General features: G+C 36.5%; 1 protein-coding gene across 5 annotated transcripts in view; it reads right to left on the bottom strand.

Annotated features, from left to right (window-relative positions):
• Nucleotides 1–25,127, bottom strand: part of tacc1 (transforming, acidic coiled-coil containing protein 1) — a 112,163-nt gene that overhangs the window by 73,771 nt on the left and 13,265 nt on the right. For 2 of the 5 annotated variants that reach the window (XM_039769226.1, XM_039769225.1), the window contains exon 1: nt 6,995–7,629. The exons of 1 other annotated variant lie outside the window; for it this stretch is intronic. In XM_039769226.1, the coding sequence (XP_039625160.1) occupies nt 6,995–7,194 (200 nt within the window). In that variant the 5' untranslated portion in view covers nt 7,195–7,629. Of the gene's footprint in view, nt 1–6,994; nt 7,630–25,127 lie in introns of those variants that run through there. 2 more of the 5 variants (XM_039769227.1, XM_039769229.1) reach the window with 2 other exon arrangements.

Raw genomic sequence — 25,127 nt, forward strand, 5'->3', positions numbered from 1 at the left:
CTATTTACTTCTTATGTGCTATATAACTAAAATATTATTATTATTATTATTATTATTATTATTATTATTATTATTATTATTATTGTGTTATCAATGCCTTAGAGGTGAAAAAACTGCCCAGGCAGAATTTGTACGTGAGATACAGTGCATCCAGAAAGTATTCACAGTGCATCACTTTTTCCACATTCCACATTTAAAACCTGACAGATAACTTCTCAAATGTGATAGAACCTGTGTTTGTGTCAGACACCCCTTTAATTAGAAACTTCTGCTAAACTAGGAAAGAAAATAGGTACTCACAGTAGTATTTTCAGATTTTTGTTTTCTGATATGGTATACAGTGCATCCGGAAAGTATTCACAGTGCATCACTTTTTCCACATTTTGTTATGTTACAGCCTTATTCCAAAATGGATTAAATTCATTTTTTTTCCTCAGAATTCTACACACAACACCCCATAATGACAACATGAAAAAAAGTTTACTTGAGGTTTTTGCAAATTTATTAAAAATAAATAAACTAGCCGTTGCTCAGTACTTTGTCAATGCACCTTTGCAAGCAATTACAGCCTCAAGTCTTTTTGAATTTGATGCCACAAGCTTGGCACACCCATCCTTGGCCAGTTCGCCCATTCCTCTTTGCAGCACCTCTAAAGCCTTCAGGTTGGATGGGAAGCATCGGTGCACAGCCATTTTAAGATCTCTCCAGAGATGTTCAATCGGATTCAAGTCTGGGCTCTGGCTGGGCCACTCAACGACATTCACAGAGTTGTCCTGAAGCCACTCTTTTGATATCTTGGCTGTGTGCTTAGGGTTGTTGTCCTGCTGAAAGATGAACCGTCGCCCCAGTCTGAGGTCAAGAGCGCTCTAGAGCAGATTTTCATTCAGGATGTCTCTGTACATTGCTGCAGTCATCTTTCTCTTTATCCTGACTAGTCTCCCAGTTCCTGCCACTGAAAAACATCCCCACAGCATGATGCTGCCACCACCATGCTTCACTGTAGGGGTGGTATTGGCCTGGTGATGAGCAGTGCCTGGTTTCCTTCAAACATGACGTCTGGCATTCACACCAAAGAGTTCAATCTTTGTCTCATCAGACCAGAGAATTTTGTTTCTCATAGTTTGAGAGTCCTTCAGGTGCCTTTTGGCAAACTCCAGGCGGGCTGCCATGTGCCTTTTACTAAGGAGTGGCTTCCGTCTGGCTACTCTACCAAACAGGCCTGATTGGTGGATTGCTGCAGAGATGGTTGTCCTTCTGACAGGTTCTCCCTCTCTCCACAGGGGACCTCTGGAGCTCTGACAGAGTGACCATCGGGTTCTTGGTCACCTCCCTGACTAAGGCCCTTCTCCCCCGATCGCTCCGGCCAGCTCTAGGAAGTGTCCTGGTGCTTTTGAACTTCTTCCACTTACGGATGATGGAGGCCACTGTGCTCATTGGGACCTTCAAAGCAGCAGATATTTTTCTGTAGCCTGATTTGTGCCTTGTGACAATCCTGTCTCGGAGGTCTACAGACAATTCCTTTGACTTCATGCTTGGTTTGTGTTCTGAAATGAAATGTCAACTGTGGGACCTTATATAGACAGGTGTGTGCCTTTCCAAATCATGTCCAATCAACTGAGTTTACTACAGGTGGACTCCAATGAAGCTGCAGACACATCTCAAGGATGATCAGGGGAAACAGGATGCACTGGAGCACAATTTTGAGCTTCTTGACAAAGGCTGTGAATACTTATGTATGTGCTTTCTCAATTGTTTTAGTTTTAATAAATTTGCAAAAACCTCAAGTAAACTTGTTTCATGTTGTCATTATGGGGTGTTGTGTGTAGAATTCTGAGGAAAAAAATGAATTTAATCCATTTTGGAATAAGGCTGTAACATAACAAAATGTGGAAAAAGTGATGCACTGTGCATACTTTCCGGATGCACTGTATACCATATCAGAAAACAAAAATCTGAAAATACTACTGTGAGTACCTATTTTCTTTCCTAGTTTAGCAGAAGTTTCTAATTAAAGGGGTGTCTGACACAAACACAGGTTCTATCACATTTGAGAAGTTATCTGTCAGGTTTTAGTGAAAAATTGTCTGTCCTGCCTTTATTTTTTTAAATGATAAGGCTTTATTTTGGGATATTCCCCCTCAGGTACAGATTGCTGAAAAATGCCCTCATGTTGTAAAGGGTTCAAGAGACTCTTGATGTGCTCGCTGCTGCTGGTTTGAGTAAGGACTCTTACAGCTGAGTTTTGAATAAGCTGGAGCTGAGATATAAGATTAGAAGGGGAACCTGCCAACAGCGAGTTACAATAATCTATGCGGGATGTGATAAAAGCATGGACAAGTTTCTTAGCATTAGAAAAGGAGAGGAAGGAGCGAACACGGGATATGTTATGGAGGTGAAAGTAAGAAAGTTTCTTAATGTCATTTATGTGGGTGGAGTAAGAAAGGGAGGAATCAAAAATGACACCAAGGTTCTTTGCAGTAGAGGCAGGTCTGATGAGATCACCATCAAGATTGACTGGGAAGGAGCTCATTTTATTAAGTTGCATTTTAGTCCCAATTTGCAGGAGTTCAGTTTTGTTGCAGTTTAATTTTAAAGAGTTCTGCTCCATCCAGGTTTTAATTTCACTAAGGAAGGTTGTGTCAATAATGATCCAAAACACTCACCTAAATTTATAACAGAATGACTGATAAAGGAGAACATTTAGTAAGCTTCATATCTAAACCTCAAATTGATATTTAAACTTGAAAAAACTAAAATTATTATTAAGTCAAAGCAGTGCTGTAAAGAGATAGGAGGCAACATTCCAGTTATTGAGGCCAATGAGGTAATTACATTTCATACCAGTATTGGATGCTGCATAACGTAATAGAGTGTGTGAAAAATATGCAGTAATGCAAATAATCAAACATATGTATTTTTTATAATTGCAGACATTTAACTGCTATATGGTTATTTTCCTTTTTCACATCTTTACGAAAAAAATTCCACATTTAATTGCATTATATAAAGGGATAGTTTTTCTCAGAATGCATCCATAGGAATTGAAGGCCAGTTACCTCTCCTACAAAGCTTGCAAAAAGCATGAATTGCATGCTGTATATTGAATGTTACTTGGCAAATTAGACTGGAAGCAGCACTAATGTTTACATGAACAGCTCACTTTATCTCTTCTGCAAAACCCATACAAAACCCATACAAAGCACACACTGCTTTACTGGAGGCAGCTTCATGCCCATTAATATTCAACCTAGTTTTAAGGAGGCAATCAGCATTTTCATAACATATAAGTGAATAATCTATAAGTAAAAAGTACATGGGTATTATGAAGAGAATCTCATAATTTAGTGCAATGCCAATGCAGGCAGAGAATATCACTAAGCATTACTCTTTCAATAATATTTTGAAAATAGCTGCCAAGTTTGTAGTAACTGTCAAAAATGCCTCAGATGTAAGTTTTTTGATAAAATGGGACCTAATATGTCAGTATGGCATAAGCAAACATATGATTCCACAGTGAGAACATCATAACCAATAATTAATAAACTCAAAAATATAAAAAAAATATTAAAACCATCAGTCATTAAACAGCTACTACTCCATCTATCCATGCATCGTTCCTTTAATTTCCTAAAGTTTTACTTAGAGTAACATATGTGTATATTACCTTAGAACTTCCATTTTTATGTGCATTAACTATATTGCTTCTACCAATATATACCCAGGTCTAAGTTTACCTTAAACTTTTACTTAACTGATTACTTTATGAAAAATAAATTCCAGGTTATTCATTATTCCTTAGCTAAAATTGAACTTTATTCCTCAAAACACATGAGAAATAAAATTGACACCAAGCAATTGATAAAGCAAAGTAAGCAAACACTGACAGTGAGTAGACAATACTTGTGGAAGAAAATTGATTTGGGATATGGAGTCTGAAAACAGTTACTTATGTGTAAATGCCACAGAGATTATCCCTAAACCTCAATCACATTTCTCCATCCTGGGGCACCCTAACCCTAAACCCCAACACAACCAAAACAGGACAGAGCGAAGAATTGCAATTGCTTTGTCTATGGAAATATGATTGTCCGTCGATGAGGCAATCGTGGGTTTGCAGCACCGCAGCATAGCGCCATGAAAACAAATGCGAGCTGATTGAGGTCGCACTGTAAGTACCTATTATCAAGGGTGATGTAAGAAACATTATAGATGCAGGGAACAGTATAACTTGGTCTTTGACCTAACCCCAACCTTGTCCGTTTGCTGTGACTGCGTATAGGAGAGAGTGGTAGATCCCACTATAATAAATAATCGTGCTGTTCCTGTTTCTAGAGGAATAATGCTGATTTTGCTAAAGGACTGAGACTCAGCCTCATTTTTGGGGCGCAATATAGTGACTCATCCATAATACAGTCAGAGAGAGAGAGAAAATTCAAATCATAGTGTCACTCATGTAAAGAACATAGTTAAGATTCTGAAGATTAAGAGATGTAACATTTAATGTACATAATTTCATTTACCAAAACTAACACATTGTCAAGTTATTTACTGAATTGTGAGAAAACCTGTTATTACACAAAATAATCTAAAATTAGTTCTTCATTATAATTTCTTTTCCAAGCAGTATGAAAATGAACACAGCACAAGAATAGCCTAAATAGGAACATTTTATTCTTCCCTGATCCCATGCAGGACTTCTAAATTAGTGTCCCATTTTAAATGACAGATTCCAAAATTATACCTTCATCTGACAAAATGAGAACAGATTTTGATTTGGATTGAGGATTTTTTTTTCTTCAGGAATATGTGTAGATAAAAATAAACATACACATACAAGCTGTTGTCAGTTGACATTTGGTAAATATTCCCTAATTAATAGAACATTGTAATAAATATCTTTATGTGTAAATATTTCTATTTATATATAGTGCCTTAATCAAAAGTATTCAGTTCTCTAATTTTATAGAAAAACAAATCCTACACTGAAATCTTGTTCTCTGCAAGTTTATTATTCATCACAGGGTGAACATATACAATTCACTTAATATTCATGTCTTTGGACACTGTGGACACTGGATGAACTCCATTTCAGCACTAGAACAACCAGCATCTAGCTATTCAATCCTAACTATATTTTGTAGAGACACTTTTTTGCAGCATTAACAGGTTTACACCTTTTGGAATAAGTAGGTTCTCTCTTTGTGCATAGTTCTGATTTTGGCCCATTTTACCAGGCAAATTTGCTTTAGGTTGTTCAGTTTAGGTAGATGATGCGTGTACAGTACTATTTTCAAACAGTACCACTTTCAAACAGTACCACTCAGTTTGATTGAGATCTGGGCTTTGACAGGACCATTGTAGGACATTCAACGTTTTGTTCTCAAGACATTTCAAAGATGTTTGGTATCATTGCTTGGGGAGGGGCTTGCACAAGCATCAATTTTTTTGGCAAGCTCAAGCACATTTTTTTTAAAGTATATGCAAAATATTAATTCTCCCATTTTAACCACATACCTAACCCCTGCTGATCAAAGTCAACCCCACTGCATAATGCTACCACCACCATACTTCACTGTAGGTGTGTTTTTTTTCTTTACAGCTACTCAAGACTGCATGCAAATTATGACTTAGTCATTATGTTTGAAAATTTTGGATATTAAAGATTTGCTTTTTTCTAGCTTTTGTTTACATCCCTTCATTTCTGGTAACATCCATCCATCCATGTTCCAACCCGCTGAATCCGAATACAGGGTCACGGGGGTCTGCTGGAAACAAATGACCCAAAATTGTCCTTACATGAGTGAGTGTGCCCATTTAAAATTAACTAATGCTGAAAAGCTCTTTGCCTCAAACTGCCAAAATAAAATCAAACACCATGAGAGTGCACAGCTGACTTACGTAATTTCAGTAAATGGAAAAATGTATAAATGTGTTAAACTGTTCCATAAAGATCTTGCTCATCAAAAATTGTTATCCTAAGAGCTGCCTGCTACATTAGTCAGTACTACAGGTATACCATTTATATATATAAAACATGCAATCAATATCTGGCCTTCTTCACTTCAGTACAGTTCTAAAATGCTAACGTAGTAAAATGGACAATAATAAACAAACTTTCAGCCTTCCTTACCTGAACTAATGAGGTAAAGCTGTTAGTCTCAAATAACAAAATTAATGGTCTGAACAAGTCTGTATTTACACACTGTAAAATAAAGTACTTTCCAAACACAGAAAAATGTCAAAAGAGTCACAAGTCTTGTGTAAATCATCATCAAATACATGTCTTTGAGAAATTACTTCCTCAGAAACATGTCCTTTTTAATGCCAGGCTTCTTAATCTAACCACTAATTCTCAAATTCTTTGAGAATTTGTTTATTTAATCTAATAAAAGGAGCTTCTCTGATTCTGAATCTCTAACAGCCCTGCTAAGGTGAATTGTATACCACCACTATCAAAAAAATGGCAGTGTAAAATATTTACATTATCTGCTCATTGCTTAGTAAAAGGATACACATCTTACTGATAATCTTGTTAGAACAAATGCAAATGTACAATTTCAAAGTTGAGGGACAGTATGCATGAGGAAAATTACCAATTTCTCTTTAGCCCACTTTGTATAGCATGCATTTTAAGCCTGAACACACCACAACACTTTTTCGCAGAAAACTTGTCATTCCACCTTGATCCCATTCTACTTCTATTCCACCCACACCCAAAAGTCCAGTTGTAAACATACAAGAGATTATCTCTCTGCTGTTGTAATAGAGTTAGAATAAAGTCAGATGCAGACAGAATAAGTAAAAACAAATTGAAAAAGAGATGAATAGGTACAAATAAATTAAAAAAAAATTTTAAGGTGAAAGGATGAAAGCTTCATCTAAACACAATTTCAGACAAAGCTTATTGTTCACAGGTTACTGCTACCTGTTAGCTTGCCCCTGCCCCTCCCCCAAAACCTTATCCAGCAATCAAACAGATACTTATCAAGCTCACCAAGCAGCAGTCTTCACGCATGAGAAATGAGGAAAAGCAACTCGCCTGCAGCTCAGGGACTGATCTTCCTCCTCATCTGCCACATCTTCCTCAGCACCACCTTGTCCTTCTTGCCCATCCTCTCCACCACCACGAACTGCTGACCAGGTCCACTTGGCCCACTGGACAGGGGACAGCATCTGCCAGGGGCTAAAAGCCATGACTCTTGTTTTTAGTCTTTTCTTCTTCAAAGTCAATAGATCCACAAGATGGTGGTAAGCAGGCAGGCAACGGCACTCTTATTTTCTGCAGTCTAGATTTTTCTGGCAAAGGCGCGGATGTGGTCAGAACATCACGAGTGAGTCCTCCCTTAACGGCTCCCTCTGACTTTTGCTTCCTCTAAATGAGCTCTCTATTCAGTGAACTCTTAAGCTCTCATCATTAATGCTGACTTGTGTATCTTCCCCAAAGCTGCACTCAATTTCCTTTTATCACATATGTTTGAAATAATATCTAGATAATTTTGCTCAGTCTCTGTAATGTAAATTTCCAGTAGAACTGCCAGTTCTTTTTCCCAGACACACTACCACCAAGTAGCTCTGAATGCCAAAGCACAAATCAGCTGGCTGGTCGGCAGACAACAAACACATTCTCTTAACCAGAGGCGGGCGGACACACACACACACACACACACATGCAAGAGACCGCCTCTCAGGAATGGGCTATTGCTTCAGTACAGGGGTGAAAGCCAATGTTTCCTGTTTACAGAGAGGTAGTCTCTCTTCACAGATCTGCCGGATCTCCCCCATGCTGAAGTAGTTGAGTCAAACATCTGAAGGCAGCAGAGAGACCTCTAACACTCATCTAAAAAGACAAGCAGCAAAAAGAAAAAAAAAACCCTAAACGCCTCAAACTGGGGGCTTGCTGCCTGGAATGCAAAACAGGCTGAATCACAGGCCACAGTTTAGTCATTCTGTATTTATAAATACTTTTCCACTGAAACGAACTTTGAGAAGCTTTGCTAAGGACACACAGCATGTCAAGTGGAATAAGTACACATTCAGGCTAGGATTCATTGTGTAAAGGTGGAGATGCATAAAGTTCAAAGAAAGCTGGAAAAATCCAGTGAGCAGGAAATAAAGTCTGCTGGCTGTATTATCTCCCACACCAAGCTACAGCTTTTTTCCTTACTTTTTTTGTACGAGGCTGCTGTTTGTAAAATTTTATTTTATTAAATAGTTTTTAATTTTATAAGGTTATCTGAAATATATTAAGATAAATAAACTTCATTGAGATAAACATATCTTATACATTTGCTTTCAAAGTCAAAAAGGTGTTTGAAATCACTGACTGAATTTCAGAAACCTGCTGAATTAGGATTTTTTTATTTGATGCAATATAGCTGTAAAAATAATTTATTAAAGGATATACTAATTAGATATATGTGGCATTTAACACTTAATTATACAAATTAATTCATTGTATTTGTTGTTTTTAATTCAGTGCTTCTTTACAAATAACAATACAGGAGAGCGGCTCAGTGTTTTAATGTAATCTATCTCAAATATTTCTAAATATATAATGAACAGAACATAGGTAATACAAGAAAAATAGGCCATTGAGCCACATTAGATCCAGAATATAATTCAATTCAAACATGTTATATTTCTTTCTAATATATAGTAGTTCGTATTTTGTAACAATTAAAAGAACACTTAAAAGTTCAGAAATGCTAGTTAGCTATAATTTCTAAATAAAATTTATAGTGTCATTTTTACTTGTTTCCTGCATTTAAACAACACAAGAATGTATTTTAGTTAGCTGTAGCACTCTTTAAAAACTTGTTTTATTACTGTACTCCAAAATCTGTTTTGTTTATACTATGTTCAGATTTTCCCAAAGGTCAGGATTAACTCTTTCTGTGGGATGAACATAGTGTCACACCCTGCCATTCTAACCATAAATCACATCTAAAGTGGCTTCTACACATCACAGGTGGTTATATACATATTTTCCAATCACAAAGTAAAGTTAATAGTTGCGGTATACTACTTAGAATTGCAATTATATTATCCTGTCACAATATATTCAGAATTTTGTGAATTATGAAAAACTCCCATTTTTATCAATATACATCATGCTCCACTACATTAATCTTTAACTAACTATGCTGTGATACAAGCTACAATTAACAATAATGGGCAATCACATTTAGCACTTAAAATCAAAAAGCGTGTAAGTAACATTTTTTCAAAATTGTAAACTGATGTAGCAATAAGATATACACTGAATAATATTTTTTGTTATGTTCATTGCGTACATACTTGCATGTGCAAGTGTAGGAGGAGAACAGACATTCCAGCCGGGACAGAGGATGGTTTATTACCTAGACAGGAGGCCAGAGACAAATGACAGATGGAGTGGGGCAGCAGAACAGAAAAATAACTTCCGTCCGGCCAGTATGATATAATGGATGGACTGAGAAAAGGATGTAGAGTGGTTCCATTCCCCACACACCAGGTGTCAGTGGTCCTCGTATAGGCACCTATTCAGGACACCCACAGGGGTGCTTGGGAGATGGGAGTGTGGAAGTGCAGCCTTGTCGGGGTATTTGGGGATCAAGAGAGGGCACTGTCGGGGAAGACCTCCCTACTTTCTCCATGATACCAGAAGAATTCCCGGATCCAGCTTAAAAGAGAGCCTGCTGCAACACATAGGTGAGTCAGAGGCAGGAAGCAGCCGGCAACCTTCATATTTGCATATATGAAACTGGCTGTGGAAAGACGTTTGGAAAAGGTATTTTTATGGATAAATAAATATTGCTTATTTTATTTAAAAGTGCATTACTTTGTCTGTGGTTTGGAGCCCTTTGGTGCACCCTTGTGGACACATTAGTAGCTATTCTTGACTACATATTGTATTAGTATGTTACTTGCTTGAAACAGCTTTTAAATTATACATTACATCTAAGACGGTGCAAAAGGTTTCATTCCGATATCCAATAATAACAAAGGGCAACATTGAAAAGGGAATTCAGAGCATGTACTACTAACCACACTCAGGATCTGTATGTAAAAGATAAGACTGAAGGAAAAAAAAACAAAAAAGAGCAACAGAAAGAAAATCAACAACGATTTTTTGATGTACATTAATGCTGCTTCAAACATTAACCACAAAAGTACTATTTTTTTGTTTATCAGATATTAAGAAATTAGAAATTACAGTACAGCAATTTATTGGTTCAAATGAAATTCTTATGAAATTACATTTGCACTTATATTTACACAACAGTTCAAACATGTAAATACAATTTTCATTCAGACTTTTAAAAATACAATAAAAGTAGTTTCCAACCACATGAGAAGTATATAGAAATATATAGAACCTTCCTACTTCAAAACCTTCCAGCTTCAAACAGCTACCACTTACACTGTCTACTGCCTGTTTTCAATTTGACAATAACAAGCAGACTAGCTACAAATCACATTCCTCTGCTGCTTTAAGCCCTGGATTTTTGCAACATACTGCTATATTGGGGCTAGCATTAAACTAAAATATTAAGTGCCAAGGACAAATTAGTTTTGCCAGCAAAATTTCTTGAGAAACCAAATAAACCCTGTAAGTTGAAAGTAAAAAATCAGAAAAAAAACAAAAAGAAATGTACTAGTGTACTGGTTTTCAACTGTTATTTTTTCATATTCTGAGACACAGATGACTGTAAAACTTGATCAATCACAATGTCTTCACATCTCTCAAAAACAAACAAATGAATCACAAACACTAACATCATAGAGATAAAAAACCTGGCTGATGTGCAGTGTTTGATCTAATCCAAATGTACTGCTGTGCACCCAAGAATTCATCAGGAGGATACAGCCAGCCATGATCCTGTTATCACTCTCAGTGTCTGAAGTTTCAGGGGAAGCCACTGTATCCTTGAATCCTTCAGCTCTCAGAAGCTATTAAAAGGATTAGTTATTCATGGAGACCTATATGCTGTCTGTACTCTATTCCAAGTAGTAAATTCTTAACTGTCCTAGATGTAAGTGGGCTGCTCCCTCTTGCTGACGAATCTTCACTAAGCATTCACACAGTCTGGCCAATCATCACTGCATGTGTCCAATTTTTATAATGCAGATGTAACAACTCCACATGCTGCACTGTGCAGGAAACACATGTCTAAGAAGTGGTGTATTTACTAACTAACTCTTTCACCCTTTTTGGCCTATAGACTGGAAGAAGAGAGGATACTTGATGTCATTTCCATTCCAAAATTGGAAGTCTTGTCTCTTCCTCTACCGTTAGTGCTTAATGACTTGCAAACCCGGAAGCTGGCATTCATTAAGAAACTCGCCTCTGGGAGAGCATGAGCTTCTCTGCAAAAACAGCTCCCATAAGCTGAAGATTTACCACTATTGATTTTGATTATTTTTTCAGTCACCTTTTCCAATATTAAAAGGGGTTTTACTGTCAGGGCATCCCAAACCATTATCTTTCTGTCTTCCTTCTCTTACAACAGGAACAATCAATGATCCTGGCAACAAAATGATGACATGGCAATGCTAATAAATATTAACAAAAATAAAATATGAGATAATCAAAGAAAACAAAAAAATTATTCTACCAAATTCCTAACACACTCAGTTCTAGTGTTTGTTTACTACAGTATTTTTGTGACAATTCCTAATTTCTTTTTTATGATTAAAAGTTTAATTTAAGACAACAATTTAAACTAATAAAGAAAATATGATATATGCAATTAAAACAAAAACAACACTGCCACTAGCAAATGCCCACTACATCTACACCCTTCTTAGACCGATGATCGAAAGCTATTTCTTTATGTTGGCGTCAGACAATCTATTGATCATCAGCTCCAAATTTTCAAGAAAAATGAGATAATAGAAAATTTACAAAAGTGGGCAGAGAAAGAAATAAGGGCCCAGCCAGAAACCAGTGCCATCTTGACAGCAATGGTACTCAGGAAAAATACCATCCATCCATCCATCCATTATCCAACCTGCTATATAGCCTAACTATAGGGTCATGTGGGTCTGCTAGAGCCAATCCCAACCAACACAGGGTGCAAGGCAGGAAACAAACCCCAGGCAGGGCGCGCACACACACGCACACACACACCCACACATACATACACACACACCCACACACCAAGCACATACTAGGGACAATTTAGAAAGGAAAAATACCCTCTGTTGGATTAGATTAAGAAAAGAGTGTGGAAAGGTTCAGGATAAGGAACACGTAAGGTTGAGAAAGAAATTTGGATAGAGAGGAAATCAATAAAAGGAGCAGCAGAGGGGCAGTCCCAAAATATGCATAAAAAAGTTCCAGAAACATATAGGGAGCATTTTTTACTTAAAAATAATCAAAATTCTCATCAAGAGACATGTTGGCTAATGAAAACTGGGGAACTTTGTTCATCGATTTCAATTAATTGAAATCTTCTTAAAAGTCAATATGAAGTTGCCTCCATTTCCACTTGTCCATTAGTGTTTAGATGCTGTTGCTGTGGAGGGTCATCTTAAATATAAATCAACAGTTAGTACGTACAATGCCCATTTCCCTAAGGGAGGTCACTGAGGTAGTTAAAGAAACTCTGCAGTGGCAAGGCCCTGGGTTTGCATGAGGAATGCTAAAGACTTTGGACAGTATTGTGCTATCATGGCTGACACATCTTTTCAATGTTGTGTGGTCATGATGGTGGTGGTCCCCGTTTTAAGAAAGGGGGACTGGAGGGTGTGCTACAACTGTCGGGGAATCAATCAGGGAATCATGCTCCTCAGCCTCCCAGGAAAAGCTTATGCAAGAGTATAGGAAAGGAGACTCTGTCCAGTCATGAAACCTCATATCCAGGAGGAGCAATGTGGATTCCGTCCAGGCTGTGAAACAGTGAACTAGCTCTTTGCCTAATCAGTCTAAATGTGTTTTGTGGACTTGAGGAAGATGTATAACTGTGTTCCTCGAGGGATTCTGTGGAGGGTGTTTGGAGAGTCGTTGTATAATCTCAGTAAGGCCTGGTTTATACTTAAGGTGCTACTGCTATGCTCATACTTGTGTGCGTACTTTATGTAAATCTGTTGGTGCGAGATATTATCATGATGAGAAAACAATGTTCAGCTTCACTGTGTTGTGAAATGCCTGAAACACCCGTTAAATTCCCAGGACACCTTGAAATAATATCTCTGAAAAGGATGGATGTTTAACAATTACGTCCATCAATTCAGGGATTCATCCGTTCCCGCAAGCATCGGGTGTAAGGCAGAAACAATCCCTGGACAAAGTTTTAGCTGAATACAAGCACACACATACTAGCATCATTTTAGCATCACCAAATCCCCATACCTGTATGTCCTTGGAAGGAAACCGGAGCGCACTCTGGAAACCCACACTGACAACATCCAAACTCCAAGCATGGAACACCAAGGACGTGACTCCCTGCAAGGCAGCAGCGCTACTGCTCTGCCACCGTGTCTCCCCCACATGTGCAGTTATTAACAGTATTCATTATTTAAATGAATTTAACAATTTATCTATCTATCTAAAATGTAACATATATACTTTACCACATTTCATCATGAAAGTGACAAAGTATACATCTAAGGATTCTAAATGCACATAGAGCTGGAATGCCATAAAATTAATGTGTATTATGTGGCAATCACTGCCTACCACTGCTGTCAGCACAGAAGGAAGCCTCAGAAGCACATAGCGATCAACAAATGTTTACAACATTTTGCTTTAATGACAAAATAAACTATGAGATTAAAGTTGAAATTTCCAGTTTAATCACGTAATAGACCTTTTTTCTTTACTGTGTCCCTAATATTTTTTTCTCTGTGGGTCAAATATACGTCCATACATTTTGATGCTGTTGTGAAAAAAGACAAAGAAGATGGTATGTGAGACCTTTAAAAAAATTGCATCATTACAATGAGGAATATGCAACACTTGTATTGTCTATGCGTGAAATAGATGAGGAAAAGCACCACAAATACATTTGTATGTCAGTATTTAAGTTTGATGATTTGGTTCACCAGATCGAACCATTTGTCAAACATTGTAGCACACACAGTGATCTGGTAGGATCTGCAAAGGGGCTTGCTATCACATGTTCATAGTAAGCAAAGATTCTGATGTCACATTCCAACTTGAACATACTGCACCATGCCACCTGATTTTTCGCTGGTACTTCAACTTGTGTCACGTTAATTTCTGAGGATGTGCTCAGAGGATGCATCAAATGAACACTGGAAAAGCATGGCAGCCATGATGACTGCACATACGTCTTCTGAGCATGAAGTATAAAGCAGCCCTAAGAGATTTGTCCAAATACTCAGAAAAACATCAGAACTATTCCCAGTGGGTTTGGAATTCCACCAGGGCTGGGCTTTGTCTCCAATCCTGTTTCGGTGGTCTTAGAATTGCATTACAGCTTTTTGCAGATGATGTGGTCCTATTGGCTTTATTGAGCTATGAACTCCAGCACCGGAACTCCAGTTTGCAACCAAGTGTGAAGCAGCAGAGATAAGGATCAGCACCTCCAATCTGAGGCCACAGTCCTCAGTAGCAAAAAGGTGGACTGTCTTCAGTGGGAGATGAATTACTGCCTCAGGTGGGATGAGTTTAAGTAAGTCTGGGTCTTGTTCAGAAGTGAGGTGAAAAGGAATGGTAAGATCTGATTCGTAGTGGTGAAGATGAAGCTGAGCCAGAAGGCAATGCTCTCGATTTACCAGTCGATGGCAAAATAATGAGACAGCGGGTACGAGCAGCCAAAAAGATCTTTCTCCGCAGGTTACTGGTCTGTTGTTTAGTGATAAGGGAAGAAGTACAAACATTTGGAGTACAGTCACTGACCAGCCGCTTCAAAAGGAGCCAAATGAGGAGGTTTGGGCATCAAAAATGGATGTCTCCCAGATGCCTCCCTGTGGAGGTTTTATGGAGACAACCAGCTTGGAGGAGACCTCAGGGATAACCCAGAGCTATCTGGGAGGATTATATCTCCCAGATGGTCTGGAAACATCTTGGGATCCCACAGTATGAGTTGGCAAGTGTGGCTGGGGAAAGGGACTTGTGGGCTTCACTGCTAAGATTGCTTCCCCCGTGACCCTGGCTTGGATAAGTAGTGAAAACTGAATGCATGAATGAATAAATTAATGGTTTTCATTCAATGGTTAACATTATTTTCATTAATTAGATTATTTAGTGTTAATTGTTGATTTTTTTCTTAATGTCGAGGTCAAAATTTCTGTTGTATGTTCACAGGAATGCATTGTTTTTGCAGAAGGATGCTCAAGTCTGAAATTTGAAAGAACAATGTGTGTAAATCTATCAAAAGACATACTCGTTCATATCCCATCACTTTCACTCTCTGGAAAGTTTAATGTAAATCCTCATTGGTCGATCTTGATTTAATTTTTTCCCAATGCTTTACTAATAAGTTACATATTTCTGTATTATTATACTGAAACCTTAGACATGCCATGCCACTGACTAATGAAGAATAACAGTGGCAGCTAAATCCTTGGTGGAGTCATGAAGACTAAAAGCATGAGGGCTGTACTCCTCATTTCTGTTCAGCTTTATAACGCTGGTGAGAACTAGATCTCAGATAACCCTCTTCCACTTTGATTTACAATTAAGTGTACATCACAATCAAGGAGTAAATTTAAAAAAACAATCAAACTGAATTTGAATTTCTTGTCGGTTTCATTCACTATTATTTACATTCATTACTTTGTTCTTCTTATTATATAGTAAACACATTTTGGTGGTCAAAGTTACTATTAAAGGCTCAGTACACATTAAAAATTCAATGCATGCAATTAAGAAACAACTAGTGCTACAGTAGACCATATCAGAGAAGTTCAGAATAAGAACAAAGACAGAGTAAGGAAAGGGACCTCACTACTATAGCTTTGTATTTATTGGCATAACAATAATCCTTTCAGGTATTTCAAAGTAGGTAATTATTAACCCAACTTTTTGAACTCTGTCCTGATCTGAAGAAACATAGGGTTTTTTCATAGTTTCTTATCTATGGTAATTAGAAGTGCTCAAAAATTCAGCATTGTATTTCTTGATTTTATTTAGCAAAGCTAGCCACAGAAATAATTTAAATACATACATTATAAAATATATTTATATTTTAATAGTTAAAGTAGTATTAGTTGTCGTGGCAATGCCGTAGTTAGTGTGGCTGCCGTACATCCTCAAGAAAGCACGATTACTTCTTGTGTGGATGTTTCTGCACATTTTCATTGGGCTTACAGGGTTTATAGGATCACTATTGTGATGTGTACAGAGTACACTGATGTACAGAGTTCAGTGAATTTCTTACTTGCATTTGCTACTCAACATGCAAGTACACATAATCCCTCCAAGGTGTCGTTATTAATGAGTATACAAACTTATCTCAAAAGGCCTGTCTTCCATACATGAAAAATCTCAAAACAGTTTCCAACATAACAGTGAAATTCCAAAAATGTTTAAAATTATTTATATAAAGGTCTATGGACTATATGAATCTACTCAATGCTTCTGTTTATTTGAAATGTATGTTTTTGTACTCTTGTTTTCCTGGGCAGCTTAAAAATAAGGAAAAACAGGGACCAGAATGCTAATGGATATACAAGAAGAATAAAAGTAACTGATACTTAAGGTCACACAAATCAAAGGATTTTTTATCTAACCTCGTGATTCTTAAAAATTCAGAGTACATTTTTTTTTTAATTTTAGAAACTAAAAGTAAAACATTTCTACTTTTAAACTTTCAAATTATATTTTGTTAAAATAACAAAAGTAATCTTTTACATAAATCTTCTTGTGTCTTGCAGAAGTCTTACAAAAACAAAACAGATAGTTTATCATATAAATTTTCATTTTCACACTAAGAATTTTACACAGATGAGCAGCACTCCATCCTGTATGTCATAAAACAGCAACAAAGCAAGAGTTTGTCAAAAGATCCAAAAGAGTTTAAATGATGAATATATCAACTGCTTTTTCAATGGCTGTTAAGTAAAAATGATATGTAGTTGAGCTCATATGATTACCATGATGATATTACCGGCAGTTTTTTTACTGATTTTATAGAATATGCCACCTCTTAAAATTATAATTAAATCATATTAGTCTGACTCATAAGGTTGTGCTCTAGTATTCTGCTTCATCCTTTTTACACCAGTTTAAATGAAAATGAAGAATTAAAAAAATCTTTGAAATGATGTGTCATATTCCTATATATGCATTACTATACTGCATTTTGAAAACAATAATTTTGATAATTTTCATCCCAAATATTTGATGTAAACAGTGTTCTGCACAAGGCACACCACTGTAAGATAAATCACACATCATGGCATATTAGTACCTAGTCTGGTAGCACTGGGTTGAAGTAAGTGAACATCTCCAAGTGAGGCACCAGTCTATTGCAAGACACGACCATGTCAAGACAAGACAAAACCACATAGCCATCTGGACTAGTTTCCTATCATGCTGTCTGACCTTATTAACTCAGAAGTAAAACAATATATGACCAAAATGTATAACCGAAGGTGATTTAAACATGAAAGGCAAGAATGCTAGCAATTTCTGAAGTGTCAAAAGAAATTCTTTTAGCAGTATTAACACTAATTTAGTGTAAACAGTCTAACACATCCAACTTTAACTAGCATGAAGCAAAATGCTAATTTGAGCCCAGCACTGTACTCCTAAATACATAGAGAAATACAAAATGGAGAAATATATAGAGAAAGAGAAAATAGAAAATCTGTTTGTGTTTAGTACTTGGACAAAAGTCCCATGCTCTTTATTTGTGCTGCTTAAACAGAATCTGCTACTCAACCTAGCTACTCAAATTAAACACACACACACATAAAACCAAAGGAATTATGTTCTACACAGTCTAAAATTCAAGTCAATTGTAAATACACAGCCACAAAGGAATTTATTCATTGCTAATAGGTCAGTCTATTGTATTCTTGGAACAGACCATGATGATGGCATAACAGCACAGTAGAAACACACAGTCTGATCACATAAGTGCATCCCATAACAATTACAGTGTATTATACAGAGAGCAAGACAGTCAATCTTGCAGGCCACTTTAATGCTGCTTAAGTACCCTGCTAAAATCCCAAGTATTGAAAGCACCTGTACATTGCTACCAATACAGGGAAGAAAATATAATTTCTGTATAGGCCACTTCAATGGACAGGCATCTATAAGGGTGTGGACATTATTTGGTAATGGAAAAGGTAACCAGAAAAAATGTTATCTTCTCTGGCAGGTTTAAACTGAAAATATCAACCAGTTCTGAGATACTTAAATAAGATACCAAATAAAACACCACAAATAAAGTTGAACCAGCGTGATAGTCTTACAAGTGCAGCACATATAAAAACAACACCTCAAACACAAAACTGTCACATTTTCAGGAAAAGGCAGGCAGTTGTTGACTACATCAGGAAATTTGTTCCTCTTTGGATGAAAGAGCACAATGAAAACCAAATGGAATGTTATCTGATTGAAGAGTTCACCTCAGGGCGAAAATGAAGGATGTAGCAGTCATCCTCTCAGACCCACCCCAAAAAATCCTGTACAACTGGTTTGAGAAGCAAAAGATTATGATGGGTTCTTTCATCTGATTGGAAAAGCAAGTAAAAGCTGCATAGTTTTAAAGTAACACAATGGAAACATGACTACAAATTATAAAAAGAAGCTATGAAATAATAACAATAAAATGTAAGGAGCCAAAAAATACAGTTCTGTCACAATCGGTTAAAAAATGGAATTTTTTGAGACACATAAAGCTAGACTTTACTCACAAATTAAAAAACATAAGATTATCAAACCCACTTAATCCTATTCAGGATTGCTAATGGATGATTTAAAATCACAAAGTCAAACAAGTGTAATGAAACAACATATCTATTGACAAAATGTGAATGACCCTAGAAAAGTCTTAGAAATGCTCATAACAGGTCTGTTACAAATTCTGCATGCTTGTACATGTACCTTGAAAAAGTTCAGTCAATGACATGATATCCATGTTAATATTTATCACAGTTGGTTAAAATGGCATTTTTTACAGACAACCAGGTTGTTAGATATGTGAGCCTAGGGTTCTGTTCAGGTAACAAATTAGGAGAATTATAACGGGGTAACATGGTCATTAATTTCTTTTCCCTCTTTTTCCCAGACCTCCGTCATCATCTGCACCCAAGCTCTAGAGGTTGTGCCACTTCCGGTCAATTCCCAATTTAACAGATGTACAAACTGGAAGTTGGCAATCGTTCAAAGACCATCTGCTAGAAAGGATGCAGCCTACTTCCTGAAAGCAACTTATACTGGCTAAAGCAACCACAAGGCAGGCCAAACTGCCTTACAAAGAATCTACCAGAAACAAACTTTTTATTATTTGGCATCATATTAAGAAGAGTATCCACCCTGAACCGCAACCATTTATTTAGTTCTATTTTATGCAAGGTATTAATTTAAAGGAAGTAATTGCATTCTTAAAATGTCTTAAAATTCTTTCAACAGCTTTGAAACAAATTCTGCACACTTCTACTTTTACCCCAACCTAATTTAAGTGAAACATTAAAAACATTTACTTTTCTAGGTTTTCATTTATATATGCTTACAGTTTTAAAAGTGATGTATCCCAGTCTGTGGCAATTGGTATGGTAGCACTGATGCATGTTGCACATGCTAGGAAATGAGATACTTATGTAATCTGGAGAAAGGCCAACCAGAATTAACTGAACACAATGAAAATCTCTGATAGTGCAGCAACAGACACATAACATCAGTTTAAAAATCAGCAGTTGCAACAATCATATGAGAAATGCTTTAGCTCCTCTTTGACACAGTTGAGATTAGATCTGGACTGGCCAGAAATTAATTATTACCTTTTAATTTATATTCAGGGCTTTGTTTGGTTTGTACCTTAATGAGTGTATTAGTTCAAGAGGTACTAATTAAGATTGTAAAGATGATTAATTTTACAACTGAATAATAAATGGATGCTTAAAAGGTTAAATTTGCAAATATGACTATCAATAATTATAATTTTGAAAAGATGATTAGTTTTACAGTCTGCAAATTATTAGAATCACCTGTCACCAAAAAGGAATAGGTATATAAATCATAGAAATTTTCATAAATGCACAGATAACTCTTCTTTATCAAAAACATGCTTCACTGAGGCACACATTTAAGTATAACACATATACTTAACAAAGCTAAAAAGAGTACAGAAACAGAAAACATACTAAAGCTGATTTAGAAAGATGGTATGGTATTGTACACATTTCAAAAGCACAAAAACATAAATTTGAATTTTGGGGCTGAATAATAATCTCAGTGTAAATAAAAATATGAAACTGCTGCCCTCTTCTGTTTAGGAAGAAAAACTTAGCTACAACAGGCTGTATTACATACACATATACAATATAATAAAGTGGTGACTCACATCTTAAAACTACTTTTAAAAAATATCAGTGTTGAGCCTACAAAAAACACTACAGTAGAAATATTTTTTCATTTTTTTTAATTTATTGATATTTAAACATTGGCAGAATTTAAATAAGAATAAAATGGCCAATGGATAGTACACTTGACACAGATTGGAGAATAACAGCTGGTTGGGTGGATAAATTCATACTTTAAATAACTGTCAATCAGTTGATACCAGGTGCACTATGCACAGTAAGCAGCTGACACAGGATTTTCAGCATCAAGAAAAAATTCACACCCAAGTCTGTACTTGTACTAAACTTCGAAGAACATCCCACTGACCTTTAGCTTCAAAGATTATATATGTATATGTAAGTGATATTTATATCCAGCATAGGGAACTATTTGCAAATATCTGCATACCTTCTTATGAAGGCACAAAAGAGAAAATGCATTTTCTGTATTTGCAATATACACAGATTATATTGTTTCATAAAATGTCTTATTCTGTAATTTGATATAAAAGATCATCTTTATTTCAAAGGTCAGACATTTATCCAGTAAAAAAAGCAAAACTTTAGCTGTCAAACAGTAGTACATTGGTCTTTGTTTACCACAGCAATTACCTGACAGAACTCTTGCACTGTGAATGTTTGCAGGTGAGGGTTTATTTGTCCCCTATTCAATGCCACCCCTAGCCAAACTGGAGGCCATGTTAAACTAGTCTCATGAAAACTGACATGTAAGTAAGATAATGTCATGTGGACTACTCAGATGATGCTAAATTTAAAGAGGTCCTACAGTAATAACAACTTTACTCCAACTCCTGGTGTAAAATTAATCCCAAATAATCCCGAAAAAGCTCTAGTGTTATGTATTCTGGTAAATATTTGGCTGCATATGTATTGTCCTGATGTTTGTGTTACCCATGTCTCTGCAAAGGTTATTACAGAAGTTGAACCATGCAGAATATTTTGTTATTTTGAATCACTAGTACAAGTCTTAAATGATGCCACATTGGAATAGAGTGATTCAACTGGACAAGGCAGTGTACAATTTAAATAATGTTGCATCAGGTCTTGAAATTTGTCATGGTATTGTGGGTATTCAGCATAAATGTAGTAATCCCTGAACATTCTGATTTGTAATGCACTAATTTCATGTGCATATTCATATGGTGAGCAATCTCTTTTACTTGTTGTTCAACATCTTATTTTTAAATCACTATTTTACAATGTTGCCTTATTTATTAATTAGGAATTATTACATTTTTATTGTTTATGTTTTGTTAAGCTTGCATGCCACAGATAATAGTTACAGTTACTTTTGATTGCACCATACTGTAGGGCTGCAGAGTTTGGCAATCATCTTTTCAGTGGAGCTGTTCAAGCTGCACAAGCAGGAATCAAAGACAGAGCAAGAAAACTGACTGTGTAATCATCTGCCACATCCATTACTCAGAAAAGAAGGGTAATCCAGCAGAAAAATTAGGACCTTCTAGGTCCTTTGCCTGTGATACCACAATTTATCTCTACATTTTGTTATGGTCCTTCAGAAATGTCCTTTGGTTTTGGCAGCAGTTCATGGCAATCCCAAAGAAAATAATTTCACTGGCAAACTAATAATAGTCATATTCAAATCCACTTATCCCAATTAAGAGGAGGTGGCCTACCCTGGCAGTCCTGGGCACAATGCGGAATTAGGGCATTGAAAAGGTACCAATTAATTGCAGGGTCCACTGCCAAAACAACCATATTCACACTTGAATGATTTAACCAAACCTACAAGGCTTTGAAAATGCTGGAGATAAACAACAGTACCCAGAAAAAAAACACAAAGCATTGGGAACACATGCAGACATACTGGATCTGTAAAGTGGAAGTGCCAATTAGTATGCACTATTTTGCCAGCTAAGCCAAGGATATATTAATAATATATTACTTATTTTTCTCAGCAGATTTTATGCTTCATTCTCTAGTTTTTTGCAAGTTTGGGTTTTTAAATATCTATATTTTAATATTTTTAAAATCTAAATATGAATGAAAATTAACAAAATTAAACATTTATTTCAAGTTAAAACAGTAGAAATATAAAGCTAATAAAGCAATCAAGTCCCAGCCTCACTGGGTCACATGTTTTGGGCCTGCACCAAATTAACATCATTCTGGACCAAAATGTTTAATTACCTTTCAGACAGCCTCGGTCTCACAATCCCTCCTAACCCATTAACAGCTATGTTTGGGGTTCTTCCAGATGGGTTTAAAGTGGAGAAGTACAAACAAACTGTGATTGCATTCACTACACTTTTGGCACGCAGACTTATTTTGCTAAACTGAAAGAATCCTAACTCTCATCTTTTAAGTCAGTGGGAAAGCGATGTTTTATACTATTTGAAATTGGAAAAAAAATCAAATACTCAGTTAGAGGATCTGTACAGATTTTTTTCAAAACATGGCAGGATCTAATCAGTAATATTTTAGAATAAGCTCTTAAAGCGCAGAGGAAGCAATTATTTCTGTATTTCTTTTTCTTCTCCATTCATCTCTATTGGCTTATCAAACTCATCAATTTAGTATGTTTACAAGCCTTAAGTTTTACTCCGTTGGCCATGCTCTCTTTCTCAGGGGTGGGGGTCGACTTGTTCTCAATCCTATTTTTGTAAAAACTGATTGATTTGTATGGAATGATTGCAATAAAATTAATAAAATTTCAAAAAAAAGAAAAATATAAAGCTACATGAAAGACTGGCTAATAATTTTACCTGCTCAAATTTTTAAAAACTAAATAATTAGTTGTGACATTCAAAAATGTCTTAAATATTAATATTAGTGCACTTTTAAACTGTGGCTTTTTGACCCCACCCAAAACATTTTCATTTCCCTTATGGAGTCTGAAATCCCTCTTCTTGTTAAATTTGAAGGGGACAAAAAGGCAAAACAAAATTGCAAGAGCAGTAGAAGTGGTTTTAGATGACGAGATGATAGCTGTTTGATGATTAGCTGTTTATAGATGTGCTACCTTGTCTAAGATGGATTGAAATCGGCGTAATCAACACAGACCTCATGTTTCTTTATTTGATACAAGGATTGTCCAATTGTTCTAGTATAATAAGCACCTCATCCCTTTCCTTTGTGTCTACCTGTTTTCAATGCTTCCTCTTGGTAGTCACTCGTTGAAATAACTACATTTGAAGTGTTTCTGTAGGAAAATGTGGCAGGGGTTGGAACTGCATTGATCTGGTTTAGTGTCTCTAGCTTGGTCATGTCAGGGCTTTGCTTTCCAAATGTGCATGTCAATTTATTATCATTTTCATTTCCTCCAATCACCACCATGTAAAACTTTTATGCCATTAAAAATTGTGACAGATAGGGGGCGCTGTCGTCCCCTTGAACCCTCAGACCAGACGCCAGACACCAGGTAAAAGTCCAATAATTTAATTTATTAAGACAATAAAGTGCACAAAGCACCCTACACTCCACAATTCTCATACAATACTTAATAACAATAGTACAATAACCAATCCTCCTCTCCCAGACGCATTGTCACTATGCCACCCGACTCAGCTCAACCCTGGGATCTCCCACAGTCCTTTTTATAGACCTTGACCCGGAAGTGTTTCTCTCTCTGTCCATGAGACTGGTAACACTTCCAGGTCAGATAAAAAACTACTTTTCTTCAACCCGGAAGCACGTCATTTCTTCTGTCTATGTAACTACGACATACTTCTGGGTTGTAGGGAAAACAATCCTTGTTCCTTCCTGCAGCACCTTCTAGCAGCCCCCATGGTATCCAGCAGGGCTGTGGATAAAAACTCCATTGTCCACAATTCCCTGCTGGCATTCGGGGCACCTCCATGCTGCAGGGAGGGCTACATTTGGCGGCCCGAGGGTATTGGCTGGGATGACTGGCCGGCCATATATCACACAGTACAGTTGTTCCATTCACACTGCTATTGCTGGCACATAATATTTTTAGGCCCTTATATATTATTTTATCATTTTTGATTTTCATAACCTTCTTCTAAATGTTTTACCTATTGTTTATTTTTCTTCCTGACTCTAGCAATCGAACGGACATACATACAGACACTTATCCTTTTATGAAGTTGGATTTGTAAGTTGGATGAAAACTGTATGTGTTTGCTTGTTATATGTAAGATGCTGAACGACTTAAAAAACAAAAAAGAAACCACTGAAGAAATTAATATAAAACCAGAGTGTAGACGGCTTATAAACCCATAACATTACCAGTTTTCCAGAATGGCTGTATTCATACATTCTGGTCATTCCAAATGCGTCAATTAATCGCTAGACTCTGTATGAAAGGGATTTTGGATAGAGAAATGTTGAAGTAATCATTTGACGAAGGAATGCCATTGAAATCAAACATATGGTGCTAAATGTAATTACATATTTGCAATTAGTAATTGCACAAAGAGAAGTGAATGCAAGTTTTGCTTGGATTACATGTCTCACACAATTCAATGCCATCAACTCAAGCAGAAGAGGATCTACTGATGTGGTGGACGCGCCAAGCAAACTAACCCATTGTAAAAAAAGTTATAATACTTCACCCTTTCCCAGATGATAACGCTATATGTCACCACACTTTTGATGGTTTATTCGAGTCAGATAGCAGGTCACCCCTAAACAACCCTTGGACCCCTTCCTATGAT

The sequence above is a fragment of the Polypterus senegalus genome, chromosome 11 (assembly GCF_016835505.1).
Source record: "Polypterus senegalus isolate Bchr_013 chromosome 11, ASM1683550v1, whole genome shotgun sequence".
In the NCBI taxonomy this organism is placed as follows: Eukaryota; Metazoa; Chordata; class Cladistia; order Polypteriformes; family Polypteridae; genus Polypterus; species Polypterus senegalus.